We start from the raw sequence: 18,720 nt of genomic DNA, 5'->3' as shown, positions 1-18,720 counted from the left end.
AAATTCAAAACTCACCGGGTGGACGACCTGGAGCCCAGGAACTACGGAGCGCGAGTCCTGGAAGTCGAAATTCACCAGGTAGAGAACCTGGTACGCAGTACCCAAGAGTTAGAGGAACCGGCACTTGAAATTCGCGAAGCCCGATTTTCGTACGTCCTCTCAGCTGCGCGTTTAACTCCGGACTGAGAGATTCTGCTGACTGATTCTCGCCGTTGGATATACACGAGAAAAAAAAAATTTCGGTGACGTCAGCTTCTAGATAGCCGGACAGACGTACATCCGAAATTTGGTTTCGAACTGTGATACCATGTATGATGATGATGATATGATATTTGAATATAGAATTATACTAAGATACTCTTGCGCACTGTGTATTTATCGGATTATCATCGATGTAAACAAACGCGGCGCTTAGGAGCGAAGGCGACGCTCGGATTACTAACATCGAGTACAAAAGGTCGTATCAGCTTGTCTTTGTGAACCAATACCACTTTTATCAGATCTTATCGCGAACTTATCGCAACTTGTGTCAAAAAATAGTATACGTAACTCGTGCGGGCAGGTATCACCTACTTCCCGCACTTGTCACGTAATGTACTATTCTCTGATGATTATTTTTTCTCAAACCAAAGATTGCGACGCTGTTCGATTTGTTTCCACTCGGCTGGCTTGTATGAATTTCTACATAATATTATTGTATGACGTTGACGTATACTTCTAACTCTCGCGCGAAATTTTGAGTTATAGTCATGGTTTCTTAGGTTGACAGAAATCCGACTTACTTCCCCGTACTGCTTAGGTATTACATTACTTTTGTTTGATAATCAGTGTCGAAAGTGAACTCGTGAAGAAATGAAAAAACTATAAGGATTCGTAGTCTGTCGGCGAAATGTTCGTCTGCAAGCAAAACAGCATATTTAAAAGCGATAGATCGTAAATGCAACTAGAAAAATCTATCGTCATTGTATATTGCTATACATATACGAGTATATTGTACGCTACTGCAAATCTACTAATAATAAATTAAGATTAAAGTCAACACTTTTACGATATACGTTTTCATCGATTGACATGGCTGACGAATTTCACAATTATTAAAAAGAACGTGGCAAAAAGTGTCCGAGATTTCCCAATTAAAATCCCATTAAAATATCATTACCAACTCACAGGCAAGGCCCCGTATTATGTTTCACATAAGCCTCGTAAGAGAGAACAATTTGTGTAGATTGAAATTATTCTTTCAGATTTCTTCAGGTTTTGTTAAAAAATTCTCTGACGTAGTATTCTATACGTACGTGTACTTTACGAAATCCTAATGATGACGAATATTTTTCGTCGAATGAATTTAGAATTGATTTAATTTGATGTTGTTTTTTATTGAGCCGATAGTCACATTTAATGGATTCAATTCACATGCCACATTTTGATAAACCGATAGTGCAGATAGATTGCTTACAAATTCGTACCAGCGTATAATTATCTTGTAATTAACACATTTTTTCGTATAAAACGGTGTATTGATTTACCAAAATTAGTGCCCTCAAGCCAATGTCGTGAATTTCTAAGCTTACGTCTGTTGGGTGAGCCTAATCAGGTGTAATAACCAGTTTCACGAATTCATGCATAATCACTACCGATAACTGCGTAATCAACTGTCTTAACTGGTCGCAATGGAATTATTGGAAATAGGTAATAGATTGTGGTAGCCAAAGACTTCCAGATTGGAAATTTCCAAAAGTTTAATTTTCACATGTAAATTTTCAACAAACCTTTTGACTCTTTCAAAGCATAATCAAAGATTCAGAAGTCGAATAATTCATGTAGAAGTATTATCCCTATGATTTGATAATTATTGTACAACTTGTGATCCGGTGTATTTGGAACAAAAAATATTTTTATGCTTTTCTGGTTTACGCGTCTTATTTACTAGATGCGTTCCGTACTTAAAGCAATCATTACTGCGACAGTGTACAAAAACTTGTCAAAGTCTCTTTACACCTCGCGTATTCGCCGCGTAGAAAGACTTGTTTTACTCCTTTGATGCGCAATCTGTAATTACGAATCTACCATTCGTTGAAATAATGATTCCATTTAAAAATTCAACTCGCTTATTGAGTCATAAATTTTCGAAATTGTGAAAATACGTGGGTGATGACTGTATCGTTTTATATGGAATATCCGAAACCTCGCATACGTTGCTTTAAAATGTAATTTGTATTCCGAATTCGCTGATACTCGTTCAGTCGGCTTTACTTTACGAATTGATGGGTTATGAGAATAGGTTTTTCGTGACCGCGTTACAGTGTTCCTTCTTTAAATTTTCCGATTCGGATAATTATAAAAGACACGCGTGCGACCGTTTCTAAAATGTTCGTATGCTATTTGATTCATAAACTAACCGTGATTTCAAGTAAGCGATAAGTCATCTGAACATAATATGATTTTTTAATAATAATAGGAATATAAAATTGATTGAATATTAATCCGAAATCTATAAAAGAAACAGATATAAGGTAATGAATTGTATGACACTTGCGAAAGATTTCTAAAGTTCGATGAATAAATTTACAAATATTATATATCCTTTACTTTTTGCAGTCCTTGATAGCTAAACCTGGGAAGTCTCTGTGTTCTAAGGTAATATCTTCATTCTAGGATCGGGGACAGGACGATGAAATAGTTTTGCCGACACCAGCGGAGGGAAATGGATAAAAAGTTTTTGGGTTGATTGAATATAAGGATTGATCATTTAAGATTGGCACATGATAAAATCTATCACTTTATTCGTTGAGAACCGGATAAAGAAGGCATGCACAGTGTGCGCATACGGAAATAGTCGTGCAAGGCATTCGGGATGAAAAAATCACAAAAAAAATTAGGTATAAACGAATTGAAATTGTGAAAACAGCATTTGAGATTGCAGAGAAAATTATCCGTCCACACTCGCAATATTGTTCAAAATTTACTCTTGCGACAAATTTTCGCTAGGTGGTCAATTTTGGTGATTGCTTCACTTGTAGATGAGATTCAATCTTTTCAAGAATCAATAATATTTTCTTAGCTCAAAAACACTACGTGGTTATCGCTCAATGTTAATACAGCTTTAAGATACAACTGAGTTTTGAATTCTGGAACACGTATGAACCGCACATAATGTTATGTATGTAAATACTAAAAATTCATAAGCAAGCATACTTACAGTCGCATTGAACAGTTAGAGAGCTTTGCCTAATCATGCCTACCGACAAAAATTTTTTCAATTTTTTTTTTTCTCTCTTTACATTTCTCAATTATCGTCAATAAATAGCAAATTCGTTATATCATTCTAAGCATAGCCTGTCAAGTCACGAAGCTCAGATTTTTTGTGCATCAAATGAACCTGTAAGACCGGACAATAATAATTATAAGCCAGTAGCACGTCATCGCTGGCAAGTAAAATATTCTGGGTATTTCCAACAATAAGTCTATAACTCTGTTGACGAAGTTTCTGGACTACTTGAGAAGGAAATAAGAATAATGAAAAAAAAAACTTGGTCAACAATAACGAACACCGACGAGACCATAATCATTACAAGTTCCCGATTACGAACTACAAATAAACAATTTAGTATTTACTTTGCGGATGAATTATTGAAGCTTATCTGTGATTGGTAGTGAAATGTTTTCCATAATTATCAATAAATCGCGCAGCGTTCAACGTTAACGAGGAATGGGTAGTGTGAGTGAGGATCAGAAATTCTATGGAAATCCCCGAATAATTGAAACAAGGCAAGTAGGCAGCCGTGGCCAAAGAGCGGAAGAAAAAAAAAATCTAGCCACCAAAAAAATATAGGCAATTAAGCGAATTTACAGGTGCCTAGTAAATTTAATAACATCACAGTGATCGCCCCACTCTCTCGCCTTAGAACCATTAATGCACGGCATCATGTAGGTGCAGAGTTTCTACGAGGACATGGACCTTGACTTCGAGTGTGCTCACACTTGGTTTTTATTCCAAGATTGACGCAGTCGTCTGGGAGCTCTCCGATTGGTGAACCCCTTCTCCTTGAACGCGGGGTGTATGGTGGTATTTTCGTAATTCACCCAAGCTAAAAGCAACAACTGTCCAGCCACACGAGTTAGTTGAAAGAAAGATGAGCATGCGGAAGGTGGAAGTCGTGTTACTGGCCGTTTTCGGTTTGTTGGTCGTCACCGGCGCGAAACCGCAAGGTTTGGTAAGTTTACAACCACACAGTATCAATTTTTCAAATCAAACAAGTGCTGACTTACAGACGTCGTATTGCAATAATTGAGAACATATTCTTCACGTAACGCGACTCTTCCACAGTGGACGTATTTATTTTTTTTATAAAAGATCGATGCAACGACTAATCTAGTTTCAGCACTCACCTTACGATTAGTTGATCATCGGTGTAACTGTCATGAATTTTCGTAATTGATTAATTCCAAGCTTCAGGACAATCACTCGTGCCACAAAAGTGTAGTTCCTTTGATGAGACGGGATTTTATTCAGTGGAATAATTTTACTCAGTGGCAACCTTGGACTTCGACGATCCGTAATTAATATTGTTCAATGTCATGCTGGGATGGAACGAATGATTGACGATCGATGCGTCAGCTTGATAGATCGATTTGAGTTTAAGAGTCTGAAATTGCTAGACGGCTGCGAAGTTTCATATAGTTTCCGGGGTTACTGCAACGTTTTGAGAATCCATACACAGTTGCTCTACATGTTGTCTCACTCGATATTCGCCTGCCGACACTGCTCTTGAATCTGGTTTTCCTTGAAGCAGCTTAATGACTTTGGATCCAATGATATCGATCACCCCAGGCAATCCCATTGACGTATTTTAACCAAGAAACCAGTTATCACATTCTCATGCACATTAGTTGCGTTCATTCGGTTATGATTTACCCGAGCTCAGTCCTACGTGACTAATTGTCTTCATAGCAGGAAGTGGAAATATGAAACAAAGAAATCTTGATCGAAGTTGAAAACAATTTCAGCTTAGCTACGTTGTTGCGCGTTTGGGAAATACTTAATCGCACGGCGAGAGCAATCGTAAGAGGCAAGTAAAAAAATATCACTGGCGAAGGTCATCTCAGTTACGCGTCTGACTTATGTAGGTATCTCTAATAGCAACGTGTATAGGATTACGGTTTGAAAGTGCAAATATGGTCAAGGAATCATTGAACACCTGCCATCAATGCTGGAGGAAAAAAGTAATTGTTATTGGATAAGCACCAAAAATAATTGACACTTAGTTTTGATACGAGGAATATTGCAACTTGTTCAAATATCTGGATTTTTCCTTCATTTGTACTTCCATGAAACGGCAGCCATGGCACTTAAATTAATTTACGTAACCAATGCCTTTCGACATATACATTTTGTCACCGGTTGGTAAATACAGGCTCTAGGCTAGAGGAAAACAAAAAATTCGTAAGACCGACGAGTACTTCAGCTCATCAAATCTTCTCTTATGTAATTAATACATCACTTGACTACGACAATTATATTGCAATAAAAATTCTACACTGTTGTAACAGAATTATACGAGTTTACAACAAAAATTCTAAATTCGCTAGTGATCCAGCTGACCAAAACTCTCAAAGACTTTATGCAGTACAAACATCTCGATAAGATTTGTAAGAAAAGATGGAAGAAAATTTTGTTTTCTGATAATACATCGGTTGTACTGAGACGAGAATCTAACGTGTTATGTATATGTATACGGGTGAATGTGCAAGAGCACGTCATTTCGTGAAAAAAATTAAAAGTTGCAGACTGTCTGTATGGGCGATTTGCATAATTAATCACTAATTGAATTTTGTTCGGCTGAAATCTACATTGTAGTCTTTTTCTCATTAACCTTAGATATATGATGATCACCAAGAAAAAAAAAAAAAAACATCTCAAACGGTTGCCCGTAAATATAATAAGTCAAGTCTCAATCATTGAACTCCTAATCTGCATGTTAACAGAACAAAATTTTGCATGACGAAATCTTAGATAAATATTTGGACACGGCAAGAATTTCAGACGATCATTGATAGAGTAGATACAAGCTTCTCGAGTTACTTAGCACCAAATCTGTTTGACCGTGGCTTCAACAATATTTGTCAATTACGTCGAGAATTTTTGTACAATATTGGAAGACCATTGGACATCCAGCTTACTGGTTCAAGAAATCCTACAGCCTTCGTAAATGATTCTCAATTTCCAGGGGCAATTTTTGACGTTCAAAGATGGCAACATCGGCGTGAATTTCGGCGGATATCACGCTGAGGCAGGTTTGGGAGGTTTGCTGGGCGGTGGACGGACTTCTGGCGGACTTCACGCGAGTGCTGGAACGCCTTCAGGCGCCAATGCTCAGGCAGGTCTAGGAGGTCTTCTAGACGGTAATGGTTATACCGGTGAGTGAATACCACTTGATAATATCGTCACATTTCAAATTCATGCGCCGCCGCGCCGGTACCGCTAAGTCTGTAATATTTTTTGTACGGCATGAATTTGCATACTCGAATTCCTCAGAGTGAGAATCACGTCTTAATATTACCAATCGGTTTGGCCAAAGAGCTTTGATTTTTTGTGCGATGCGTAACTGCGCGCGGTAGCGGCGACGTTCATTCTATATTTTATTTTCCATCCTGATTTAAGCTGATTCGGTTCAGTGATTCATCTGAAATCTCGGCAACAAAAAACTTGTACACGGACCCACGTAATGAAAAATGATGGAAAAATTCGTAAAAATGTATTTCATTCGCACGAAGTTTGATTTCAAAGTTCGATAAATTGTTCGAAAGAATGCGAAAATTAAGAATCTTCAAAAGTTTTAACGTTCAACATTTTGGAACCGTTACTGGGCCGGATATTCCGTCCAAATCTCAGCTAAATCGGTCGAGCATGGTTTGTTTGATATTATCGTGAAGACAAGAGCACGACACACATCCAACCATTGGCGAAATCACCTGCAAACCATCTTGCAGATGATAGAAATACGTGTTTCCTACGTGGTTTCAGATTTCTATCTAAAACTAACATTTTTTAATGATCACCTCAAACGCTACGGAACCATCGCGAGACTTTTGACCAACCATAAACGCGTTTCCAGGCGGAGGTCTTCACGCCAGCGCCGGACTCGGTGGTAGCACAAAGGCTGCTGCCAACATCGGAGGAGAACTAAGCGGCCAGGGAATTGCTCAGGGAGGATATTTCGCCGGAGCAACGGCTGGCGGAAGTGCGGCGGCTGTTGAAAAACAGTCCTACGGTGTGGTGCAGCAGCCCGTCATTGTCGAGCAAGAGGTCAAGGTTCCGCAATCGGTACCCGACGTCCAAGTGGAGAACACCTTCGACGCTCACGTTTCCCAATCCGTACCAAACATCGCTAGTAAATCGGCGGAGACCCAGGTCTTTGAATCAGTTCCCACCGTGACTAAAACCGTACAGACTGAAACGGTTGTACCCGCCAAGTCTGATCTCGTCCAATACGAACACGTTCAGAAAATCAAGACCAGAGTTACACCAAAGAAGCTGAAGGTACAATCTTCTTTGTACTAAAGGGTCTCTCAGTGCCGATAGAGATTGCAAGAAATTGGATGGTTTTCGGAACACATGCCACGTTTGAAAATTGTTGATCGGCTGATTCGGAGTTTTTTTTTTTTTTTTTTTTATTTTTCATTATTACTTTTTTTTTTTTTTTGCGTTTCTTAAAAAAAAAAGCTAGACGTCGTACCTCTGTTGATTTAATTTTATTCCTTTTGTAAATTTTCACAAATTTGCACGACGTAACCTAAAATTTTATCTTTGGTATTTGATATTTTTTTGAAAACTTTCCATCGATTCAAGATTTTTTGCTATCGTTTAGTATCATTTCAATCTATCACATATTGGGCTCGTTTTGTTGGCGAATCCAAATTGTTTGCGATTAAAATTTTTAATTACAACGCTCCGGAAGTAAGTCTTCAGGCATTAGCTTAGGCGCTGAAAATTTGAATTTTGAAAGCGTTTTTCTTCATTATTTGTCCTGCAAATGATTCTGAACTTTAGCATGTATAAAGATGGATACTTCAACTCTGGTATATATTTGAAATTGAGACATTTCTTTTAATGTTGACAACCGCAAAAAATCACCTTAGAACCGTCTTGATGGGTCGACCGAGCTGAATAATAATTCATCATATTTCTTGCTTTCTGCTATCTTGGTAAAACTAATATAGATCACAGAAGCACTCTGATTTACAAAAATGCAAGTTCAAATTAATATAACGTTTAATCTAAAGGTCGTCAAGTAGTACTCAATTTTAATGTGACAATGTCTTAACAAAAATGTTACCTAATAAACTGCCAATCCTTTAAACGCTACATAAGTTTGACTTTCAAAGCTTGAAATTTAAAATTTTTTGGTTAGTGTAAAAATATTGTAAGTAATTATGAATCCGTACAAAACAGTTATTAATATCCGTTGTAAAAAGCAATAAGTTGCCGTATATTCTCATGTAGAAGCGCTTCCGTATCTGTGTTCATAAGTTGAACTCTTATTGATGTAAAATTGGATAAAAATACAGGGTCAACGGAACAACGATTAATTATAAGACTAATTGAACTTAAAAGTGTAATTACGCGAGTATCTACAGTTGTTTAGACCCCGGTATAATTGGGTTCAGATAAAATCTCCCGGAAATGAAACGAACAGTCAAGCACGGTCCAAAATTAACGTAACAATATACCGACAGTGGATTAAAAGGTTCGATAATTATAACCACAAAATACAACTTTTAACTGTTTAGACCAGGGTGTCAACATTCGTCAAGAGCAGAGTGCGCCCAAGCATCCAATCCGGCGTGTTTGTAGAGAAGGCAATTTACCCAGCAACAAGCTGGAATATTGAAAAATCCATTCAAACGCAAACCAATGCCGGCCAACAGGTTCCTTACTCGAATGCAGCCTCCGCCGGTGTTTCGGCATCGGCTGGTCTTAGCGCAGGAGCTTACGGAAGTGGCTTCGGGGGTGCGTATGGAGGCGGTTGGGGAGGCGGGTACGGAGGTGCAAATTTCGGAGGAGCAGGTTTCGAAGACGCGAGTTATGGAAGTAGATACTACGTCAAGTCCCAGCCGAACTCTCAGCTATTTGACGATATTTTTAACGTGAGTTACGTAGTTGATACATATCATTGATTACGATCACTTTTTCAGACCTTATTGTTAGTGAAATTAACTTGCAGAGACCCGAAAATCCCTTGTTATCTATAAAGGAGTGAAACAAAAAATATCTTCACATACGTGTAAACTGAGTGGAGCGATGTTTTGATTCAAACCTTTTGACTAATAAAATTGATATCTTTGAATTTTCAACAGAACTTCAATGGTGTTTGATCCGACTATTTGGTTTCTAAATATCACCATTTTTCAAATCAGTTTTACCATTTAAATAGTACAGGTAGCAGGCTATAATCGTTTGAAATTTTAGATGCCAGATAAATTATTATCCGTGTACCGAAAAGTGCCCCGATTGAAATTGACCGTTGCTTTCAAATTAAACTCAAACCTTATACTGCGCACAATAAATAATGCTTTCAGCCGGTTAAAAATATCGTAGTCACTCGCTAAAAATTGCTGATCATTCGAGTATCTTGGAAAGTAAATGTTTGATTTCCGCCAATAATTTTATGCGCATATTTTATGGCCTGATATAAAAAATACAGGCGCGAGTAAGGAAGCTCACCGACGGTAGGAATTTTTGATAATTCGTTGATGTTTGCAAAAATAGTTGGCTGAAGTTAGTGTAGGTACAAGTAAATAAATGTCATCGTATCTGATTTTACATTCTTACGAGCATCTCGTGCAAATATTACGATAAAAATTAAAAAGCAAAACAACGAACAACGAATAGGAAGTATAAATATTCTTCGCACGTTCCGACTATGTGGAAATAACGTGTACGGTATGCTATAAGATACGTACTGACTGTAAGATTCAAACAAGTGCCTGTTATGAAATATTCTGGTAAAATCACAACGGTCTGAAACGATGAATTATGAGAACTTTTTCTGTGCATTAGCCGGCTGCCTCTAACAACGAAACGGAATCTACGAAGCCAATTATCAAACTCTCACTAAAAATTACGCATGTTATACCAGGTGTTACATCAGAGGGATCATTGAATATGTTGTTTCTACATTGAACGTAAAAATTTTTTAGTTTTTTAAGAGTCTACAGTCAAATCGAATCTAAATTTTTGGATAACTTGACGTCCATCGCAGGATATATCTTACGGGATCTGTGGTATATATAAGATGAATAACGCCATTCACACAAAGTGGGCGAACTATGGTTATTAATTCTTTGCAATACCTTGAAATTGTAGATAAATTCCACGTTCGAATCTACCTTTAATTTTTAATTTTTTAATTGATTGTTTTTTATTATCTTAGACCGAGGATTAACGTTTTGATATGGTAATTGTATGCAGATATTTCCGGGTGATTGTCGCGATTCATCGCGATAGTTATCGTGCGATAACCGTATATCTATACTTAATCAGGCCATCGCAAGTATAATATTGTTGTAAATTTATAACGTTCAGGATCGTGCAGAGAATTTAGTATCAGAATTGAATTCAGGATAATATTTTTCTACACGGCTATCGGAAACAGGTGGGGTTTGTCAATATACGTTTGTTGACGCCTCGTTATTATTCCTGTCGGTTACTTAATGGATTTCCTTGAGCAGTTTAACTCACAACCAACTACATGGAAAAAAATGCCAATGTTCCAACGCGAGGAGGCAACCAATGTGAATTGTTTGACATATCCTCAATCAGACAAACATCCGTGCAAATTTTTTTGCAATTTTGAATTCAACCGCAGACTTGTGCGTCGCATATGCATATATGTGTATAGTGGAATTGGCATTCTTGGCGTTGGAAAAAAGTTGTGTAAACGTTATTCGTCATCTCAGGCTAGCGAGTTAACAGGAAAAACTTTCAAATTTCAGATCCCAATTTCCACATTGACGGCGGTCAACCAGCTTCTCAGAAATAAAGGAAAATGATCTGTCGGAGAAACGTTGCGCTTAATTTTTTCAAATTTGAAAACCAAATTTGAAGAAATTGTACCGCGTACAAGGAAGGAAGTGCATTGCATGTGTGAATTGCAGTTTTTAAATATTCTTCGAATTAGATAAATATTTTAGACTGTTGCGGTATTTTGACCGTATAATGTAAGACTGCCTCGCGGAACATGGCGTGTTATTTATCTACCCGAAAAATTAGTATAATAAACACATTATTATTATTATTACATGTACGTGTTTACATCTTGTACCGATTTACATTTATTGTTCTTTGTTTGCCACTTTTGAACTTCAATAAAACGATTTGTACCTAAGGCACGTTTTTCATCACGAATGACTCGCCGCGAATCGACTCAACCCACTGTCCTTCATCCACCAGCGATGTTTCAATAAAGGAAACTCAAGCTCGAACTGATATCAGCTTGCGAACACTGTTAGGCGTTATTGTTACCTTTTTATAACAAAATACATGTCTTATTTTCAATTCATCCGAAGTCACAATCAATTACAAAATACACTTTTCAGTCGTACTGCAGTATCAGGATCTAATGAGGACCGATTTTTAAAAGTTATTGCTGTAACCTTTATTTGGTCTCAATAATTAGGTATTATATATTCTGATATAATTGACGACTTGATTGGATAAGATTATAATTTTTAAGTAATCCGGGCGTAATACATGTATAGCATTAGCTCGGATGAAAGTTTTATCCACAAATGATTATTTATATTATTTAGTATTTCTCCATCAAGTTCCGTCAAAAACTGTATTTCCTTCATTACGAAGCTGCGAATGTTATACTTTATCGTATAAATTCGCAATTATGTAGAAAAGTTTGCAAGAAAGAGACATGCGTGTATTTCTCTTTTAAACTATCTATTTTCGGAATAACATATAACATCTCGTTCATTTCCACTAAAGCCCGTTAAACATTATTTCCCTCTTACCTTCCGAGTTTTTTAAGCTTTAGTAATTATCACCTCTGAATTTCCGTCAGAATCAGTACTTTCATAAACTGAAAACAATTATGATCGTGAAAATATTTCCATCAGTTATAGATATATTCTTTTAACCGCGTCAATTTCATACGCTCAGAGAGTCGTCATATAAGTTTTTAATTCTACGATCCATCACGCTCGATTGCGTAAGCTCGTTTTTTACGATTTATCAAAGTTTCTTGGAAAGAGCAACTAAATCGTTATTAACGACAAGGTACATTAGTATTATTCCAATCGACTGTTGAAGTGTCGGTTTTTTCCAAACGCGATCGACGCAACGCTCTTCTCTCTTTCGTGGTAGGACAAGGAATCCATGCTCGAGTGGTCAGCTAGCACGGGGCCTTTGGTCCGGTGACTGCGTCACTGAAAATGCAGAACACAGTTCGTCGGGCATCGAGCATCGGCCATTCGTTAGTCGAAGAGTGCACCGAGGAGAAGTCGCAAGTACTTGTTGCAGGTCGAATATTTCAACGTGAAAGACACTTGCCTACCTTCAGATAGTCATCCAACCAACCCGGTAAGTACTTAGGCGATTAAATGCACGGCAGATTAAGTCCGATGGAATGAATAACGGTTAGTTGGTTAACGATACGTCCCGCCGATGGTAGGATTACGTCGTTCGGTCTATAACTGGAATTTTCCCAACATACGTACGCTTACGGTTCCAACGTGTTGGAGAACATTTTACCAAGTACTTACGATTCGGATCCAAAATTGCGATGTTTCTATCAGCTGTAATAATTCGAGATACTGTTACTTTATGCAAGAAACACTTTCTCTCAGTTCCGGGAACTGAAAGTCGGATTCAAAGTGCATATAGTTTTTTTCAAGCGTACGTCAATGATCGGATAGAATGTGGCTTGAGTGGAGAGCCCGTGCGTTTGACGCGAGATCCGACATAACGTCGAACAACTTTTGACGTAGCTTATACTTTTTCCACCTTTCTCTCTAGTCAGCTAATCGTCGGCAGTATACGGTAATAATATTGCCTAATCCTCGTCCAATTGGCACTGGGATGGTAATGTACCGGTGGTAACTGTTAAGTCTTCTTCTGATTTAAGAGTATGCAATTTTTCAAAGGTTAATAGACAGGTATGCAGCAGTAGTAATGCTCTTCTGTATCTTTTCTCATTTACAAGCAATACGGTGTAGAATTCGATCATATTGCGTAACTGTTTAATGATTAAGAATAAACGTTAGCGTTCGGATTTGTGTAGCGGATTGAGTTGGTAGAAACTTTCCTGAGCACTGGTTCGTGTAGAAAAAAGTATAAAAGGGGTAGGAATACAAAATATTCCTCATTCAAGCACAAATTTGACGCTTTTAATTGAAAGAAAGTAATTAAAAAAAAAAAAAAAAAACAATACGTGGTTTCTTTGTTTCAACTGAACTTTCGTACTCATTTATTGTCTGGCTCACCCTCACACTCCGTGTATTAGCTCTTATTGAACACTAAATTTCGTTATTCGTATAGGTTGAATTTCCATATTTTCAACCGTTCAATTTTCTTCCAAGAGTGAACCTCGATATTCATCTATTACGTTTCGCTACAAACAAAGTTTCTCCGATATTCTCTCCGATATTGTTCGTTTCTTAATGTTTTTCTCCATGGATATCTAAGAGATGCCTAATCTTTTATCGACGAAAACATGTCCTTAAGGGGTGAAATCGTCCACAAAACTGTGAAGACTAAAAAAGAGTTTTTCACGTTTCACATATTCGCAATTGAAAAATCAAATGAAAATGTCGAATCGATACAACACCCAGGAAAAGATTTACTTTAATTCATTCAATTTTCATATTTTTAAAATGTTTATTTAAAGGAAAAAAATTCTTACTTGTTTGAAATAAATGACTACTAAGAATGGTATATTATATATGCTGTAAAGTTTTTTCTAGTAAATGAGAAACGCCATGTTATGCTTACCGATTTATTTCACACATGCATTGTTATGCTTGACATGCAACGGCAGTTAATTCATGTCCGGTCGCTGATGTGACTCTTATTGGATACATTAGCATTACACTGCATGAAAATTATCCTGAAAATATATTGTACTTCAAGCACAAATATTCAAATGCAGAAGACTGCAATTTTGAAGATTCTTACCAGACGCTGCTTATTAATAGAATACTGTGTAAAATGTTCTAATCTTTTTGATAATTGAAAAACGAGAAACTTCGGGGAGACATATTGGATATTCGTGCATGCAATATGTTCATAATATTTATCAAAATAGGAAATAGAAAATTAATGTTTGAATTTATCCGATAATGAAATAAAAACTGCAAAATACCGGTTCGCCTTTTAATTACATATCCGAAATGAGGCTATTTATAATATTATCCAGCCCTGATAACGTAGACAACTAACTACAAATATACCTTCCACACCTCTAACATACGATTATCAAATTTGAGAGGATTTATCAGGCTCGTTCAAGTTCAATTATACATTTACATTTTAATTTCCTCGCGTTTGCACATATCAATTTTCATCGCCCGGGCAATTCGCCTCAGCAAATATGTATCGTCCAATGTGTCACATTTCCGATACTTGACTCCCAGGTGTATGTGTGTACTCTCCACTATAGATAATGGGAAATTGACATGGGCTTGTCGAACCGTCATCGCTAACCGATGGTGCAAACTTAACGGGAGTAGCGAATGCCTCATAACCGAACGTTTCCCTCAACGGGATCCATTCTTAGCGTAGAAGTCCACCTGACTGGTCGAAACTCTCTTCTTGGCCGCAGCTCTTCGTTTAATATTTTCAATTCTTTCAAAATAGACCTTTTCGATCGAAAATGAAGGGACCTACCGTTGCTGTGACGATCCTGGCCTTTGCCGTTACCTGTTTGGCTGTACCTCGAAACAAGAGACAGGTGAGAAAACTACATCATAAAATAGTTGATTGAATGATATCTTTGAAGGAGACAAGATTGTATTTTAGTCTTTAGTTTTGCGGTTTCAAGACCAAAGTCTGTTCACGATCGAATACATTTGCTGATTATTCTCAAAAATATGCATACCTAGCTTATTTACGCGACGGAATACAGTCACGCGTGAAATTTCAGTAAAAAGATCACCGTCACTGGTTCAACTGTTTTATGAAAGCGGAATCCAAGACAGGTTAGACAAGTGTCGGTGATCGCGATATAACTACGAATTCGTAACATAATCGCAAGATATTTCTGTAATTGGGGAAGTAACTTCTATTCGTACGGTTTGAAAAGTGTTTGAAAATTTTTTACAACTGCAGACTATTTCGATGATTATCGAAATTGAAATTGCTTACGGACTTCATACATCACGCGTCACGAAAAATCTACACGAGAGCAGCATTTTGTTCAACCACAAACTTACAAATTTCACAGAAACAAAAATGCCGTCTAATGTTTAACCTCCGGGAATGGATAAAACGTCAAATTATTCAATCGATTAAGGTTACACATCGGGCTTAATTTTCTGGACTGCTGAGATGAACGCATGTATGACGTTGAAGCGGATATGATAAATCAGGCGTAAGTTACACGCGTAATATTGACGCGTCGCCGTTACTTTCCCAGAGAAAGTTTCTTCCTTGGGTTTTATTAATCGTATTGGATCTCTGGTCGGTGCCTATTCAGGTTTGGTTATATCGAGCAAACTCTGCTTTTCGGCGTCCCACGAATCTGACATATTATAACCAGAGATTGTGATATTATAGAGTGAAGTTCTGCTCGAAGATATAATTTTATGTTAAATTTTCGAAACAGTTTTTAGCGTTTCTTTGTTTACCACGGAATTTTAAGGACGAAAACACTGACATTGTGCGAAGTACTTTCGAAATGACTCGCACCTTGTAATTCCCCCTCGCTTTCTCCAGTTCTTCGTACTTCACGCGTGACCTTTGACTCTCGATGCAAACTGGCTTTTAAAGGAATTTCACTCGCACACGTTACACCAAAATCATACGAGAATTGTTAAAGAAAAATGAAAACTGAGTGGAACAATAAAACTTATACTGTGTTACTTTTCAGGCATTTGATGAGCCTCGTATCAGTAACGAGGTGATTCCAGGCTCGATCGAGGTGGTGGATGAAACGTCGAAGGTCCTTATTACTACGCCAGTAACTAACCCAGCACCAGTCGAAACCACAAAGTATCCGGAACTCGATGACGCACCGACTGCAAAACCAGGAAATAAGAAAAAGCCAAACTCTGCTTCGCGTCCTGCCTCGGACACATTTTCCAGAGTTATTGACGACATATTCAACGTGAGTGTTTCGAAACCGTCTGTCGATGCATTTATTTTCCACCGAGAACGAAATGTCAGTCATGAATGTAAATTCCGATACGATATATTTCTCCGTTCTAGTCTGCAGAGATTTTTTTACGGAAAATTTACCCTTTCAGATTCCTATATCGGTTCTTCGGGCGGTGAACACTTTGCTCAGTAATGCTTTTGGAACCAAGCAAGGAACACCGACAGCCGCTGAACCCTCGCCGACAGCAGCTTAACCAAAATTAAGGAACTTGGGCGTTTAAACTATAGATATTATACTTCGATTGTAAAAATATTGCACCCGATTATCACGTGGATCGATTATTTTTTATCGGAAATTTCAACTGGCCAGAAATTAAGTTCCAACAAAAAAGGAGAGAGTGATTGAATTTCACCTCGACGATCGAGCGCGGACTCGGTAATTAGTGTTCATGGTAAAATAAAAAAGTGCGAGATTTTTTTGCGTTCTTGCAACGAAACATGGAAAAGACTGGATTTCAATTTTTCAAATCGTTCGTTTTGGTTTCAGTTAAACTTTTAGAGGATCAAAATGACTGGCGAAAAACATTGGTCCAAGTGAAAACACGGTGCGTATGATATATAAATGCAATACCCGTATATCTGTAATATACAATACTCTAAGTGTTTATTACTTGTTTTTTACCGTTAATTTATAATTCGTAACGACGATTCAGTATTCCCAACTTGATATGATACTGATGTATAATTGTGTAAACGGCAATTGAAAATGTACTGAGATTACTACTACTAGATTGTGGAATGTCTATTTATTTTAATTGTTTTAATAAAAATTCATCGAACGCTACCTTTCTCAAAATGGTCGCTAGTCCAATTAGATGTACAGGAATTTCACCGAGATCTATTCGGACAAGATCCGGGAATTTCTTTGCTTGAAAATTCGGTGTCCGATAAAACATCCTAAAGTTTATCAATGAAATTTATAAAAAATTGTAAATGCTCCACCTTCACGTTATTCTTTTGAATACGCGTTTTAGAGGAAAAATTTTTAAACAGAAGTTTTGTTACATACTATCCTCTATAAAATGGATCTCATATCAAACTCGCTTAGTATATTGTTAGTTTAACAGTAAATTGCAAAAACTCGAAGTACCCAACAGTTTGAATTATTGCGTTTACTTCACTGAATTAACAACGGACTGTTTTGAAATTCACGGTAAGTGTAGTTCAAAGTGTGAAAAAATGATGCTTCTAGTTTCCGGTGGCTGCATTGAGAATATAACATAATTAACTAAAACAAAAAAAATTAATTTTCTTGCACAAACGGTGCGTTTTTCGAGGAAGTCAAATTTTCGGTTATAAACAAATGAAAATAGTTCAGTTAATTTTCTAGTTATCTGAAATGTTTTTTGAGAACATGAACCTGAGAAATATTGAAACCATGTGGTTATTAAAACTAATAAAAGATAACTCCGCAGCGTATGGAAATGTGATACTTGAACGTCGTATGTACAGCATCACGTAGGCATAGAATAAATACTTTCTACTGCCAATGCAACATGTAAAACCGAACGGTATTGCACAACTGATTGATTATTCGTAACGTAATTATATAGGTTCAATGTGATCCGGCATTCGTGTTCCGACTTTAATTTGTCGGAAAATAATCACTTCGTGTGATCATCACGTAGAAAACGTCCGTTATAGAATGAGTGAAGACCATTTTTAATGGCGAAGAAAAATTTAAATATCCAAAATAATACCTGAAATTCAATACCTGTTTACAAACTTCGCGAAAACTGCCTATTTTCCAAGATCACTGCATCGAAAAACCGATTTATTCAAATATGAACCTATTCGTTGTAGTTTATAATTACTAACGGTCAAATTTTCATTCATTGCAAATGAAATTTACTCAAAATGAATACGAGTGCGAAAAATTTTAAGTTTAAAAAAATTGATTACTTACTGCATGCATTAAACTGTAACAATACTAATTTTTCTTTATTTTTTATTTGGGATTGAAAGAATTTATTCTTCAGCAACGAAATCATTTAATATCTTAGATGTTCGATGTATTATATCTTTCTACGTATTCCTGATATGAATCCAGAATCAAATCAAACCTTGCATCGACATGACATGACATTGCTTGCATATCGCGTGTCCAATGACACGATGTCACAGAATGCCATTAGAAAATCGATTGTAATTTAAAAAAAAAAAAAAGACCATTAATACACTGTATTTCTTCTCCTTATTGACACGAAAACCCCGATGACACAACGTAAAACAGCGTTGAAACGTAATGATTGATCAGTCAAAAGCCGAGGGTCGAAAAATCAGTCAACCTGTGTTGCTTTCAGCTTTTAGAATAATTATTTTCGATTAATCGGTGCGTT

At 37.0% G+C, this 18,720-nt stretch overlaps 2 protein-coding genes and 1 long non-coding RNA gene across 7 annotated transcripts in view; 2 read left to right on the top strand and 1 right to left on the bottom strand.

Annotated features, from left to right (window-relative positions):
• LOC124303100 (uncharacterized) overlaps positions 1-164 on the bottom strand; it is a 59,635-nt gene extending 59,471 nt beyond the window's left edge. For all 3 annotated transcript variants that reach the window (XR_006907831.1, XR_006907833.1, XR_006907830.1), the window contains exon 1: positions 16-164. This is a non-coding gene — a long non-coding RNA (uncharacterized LOC124303100). The remainder of the gene's footprint in view (positions 1-15) is intronic.
• A 3,894-nt stretch (positions 165-4,058) lies between these two features.
• On the top strand, positions 4,059-11,387 carry LOC124303089 (probable H/ACA ribonucleoprotein complex subunit 1). 2 transcript variants are annotated; one of them, XM_046759883.1, is made up of 5 exons: positions 4,059-4,214; positions 6,228-6,417; positions 7,116-7,540; positions 8,929-9,147; positions 10,996-11,387. In XM_046759883.1, the coding sequence occupies exons 1-5, from the start codon at positions 4,134-4,136 to the stop codon at positions 11,050-11,052; spliced, it is 972 nt and encodes a 323-aa protein (XP_046615839.1). In that variant the 5' UTR covers positions 4,059-4,133; the 3' UTR covers positions 11,053-11,387. The 2 variants fall into 2 exon arrangements, with proteins under 2 accessions (XP_046615839.1, XP_046615838.1); XM_046759882.1 differs by having other exon boundaries at positions 8,791-9,147.
• Positions 11,388-12,453: 1,066 nt separating this feature from the next.
• On the top strand, positions 12,454-17,110 carry LOC124303099 (uncharacterized). Of its 2 annotated transcripts, none has more exons than XM_046759905.1 (4): positions 12,454-12,589; positions 14,864-14,957; positions 16,095-16,331; positions 16,471-17,110. In XM_046759905.1, the coding sequence occupies exons 2-4, from the start codon at positions 14,880-14,882 to the stop codon at positions 16,573-16,575; spliced, it is 420 nt and encodes a 139-aa protein (XP_046615861.1). In that variant the 5' UTR covers positions 12,454-12,589; positions 14,864-14,879; the 3' UTR covers positions 16,576-17,110. The 2 variants fall into 2 exon arrangements, with proteins under 2 accessions (XP_046615861.1, XP_046615860.1); XM_046759904.1 differs by having other exon boundaries at positions 12,459-12,589; positions 14,667-14,957.
• Positions 17,111-18,720: the final 1,610 nt, after the last annotated feature.

The sequence above is a fragment of the Neodiprion virginianus genome, chromosome 4 (assembly GCF_021901495.1).
Source record: "Neodiprion virginianus isolate iyNeoVirg1 chromosome 4, iyNeoVirg1.1, whole genome shotgun sequence".
Classification (NCBI taxonomy): domain Eukaryota; kingdom Metazoa; phylum Arthropoda; class Insecta; order Hymenoptera; family Diprionidae; genus Neodiprion; species Neodiprion virginianus.
This window is presented reverse-complemented; position numbering and strand designations above follow the sequence as displayed.

Coding starts and splice junctions, on each gene's coding strand:
- LOC124303089 (XM_046759882.1), top strand. CDS start 4,134: ATGAGCATGCGGAAGGTGGAAGTCGTGTTACTGGCCGTTTTCGGTTTG. Junction 6,418..7,115: donor AGACGGTAATGGTTATACCG/GTGAGTGAATAC, acceptor ACGCGTTTCCAG/GCGGAGGTCTTCACGCCAGC. Junction 9,148..10,995: donor TATTTGACGATATTTTTAAC/GTGAGTTACGTA, acceptor TTCAAATTTCAG/ATCCCAATTTCCACATTGAC.
- LOC124303099 (XM_046759905.1), top strand. CDS start 14,880: ATGAAGGGACCTACCGTTGCTGTGACGATCCTGGCCTTTGCCGTTACC. Junction 14,958..16,094: donor TACCTCGAAACAAGAGACAG/GTGAGAAAACTA, acceptor GTTACTTTTCAG/GCATTTGATGAGCCTCGTAT. Junction 16,332..16,470: donor TTATTGACGACATATTCAAC/GTGAGTGTTTCG, acceptor TTACCCTTTCAG/ATTCCTATATCGGTTCTTCG.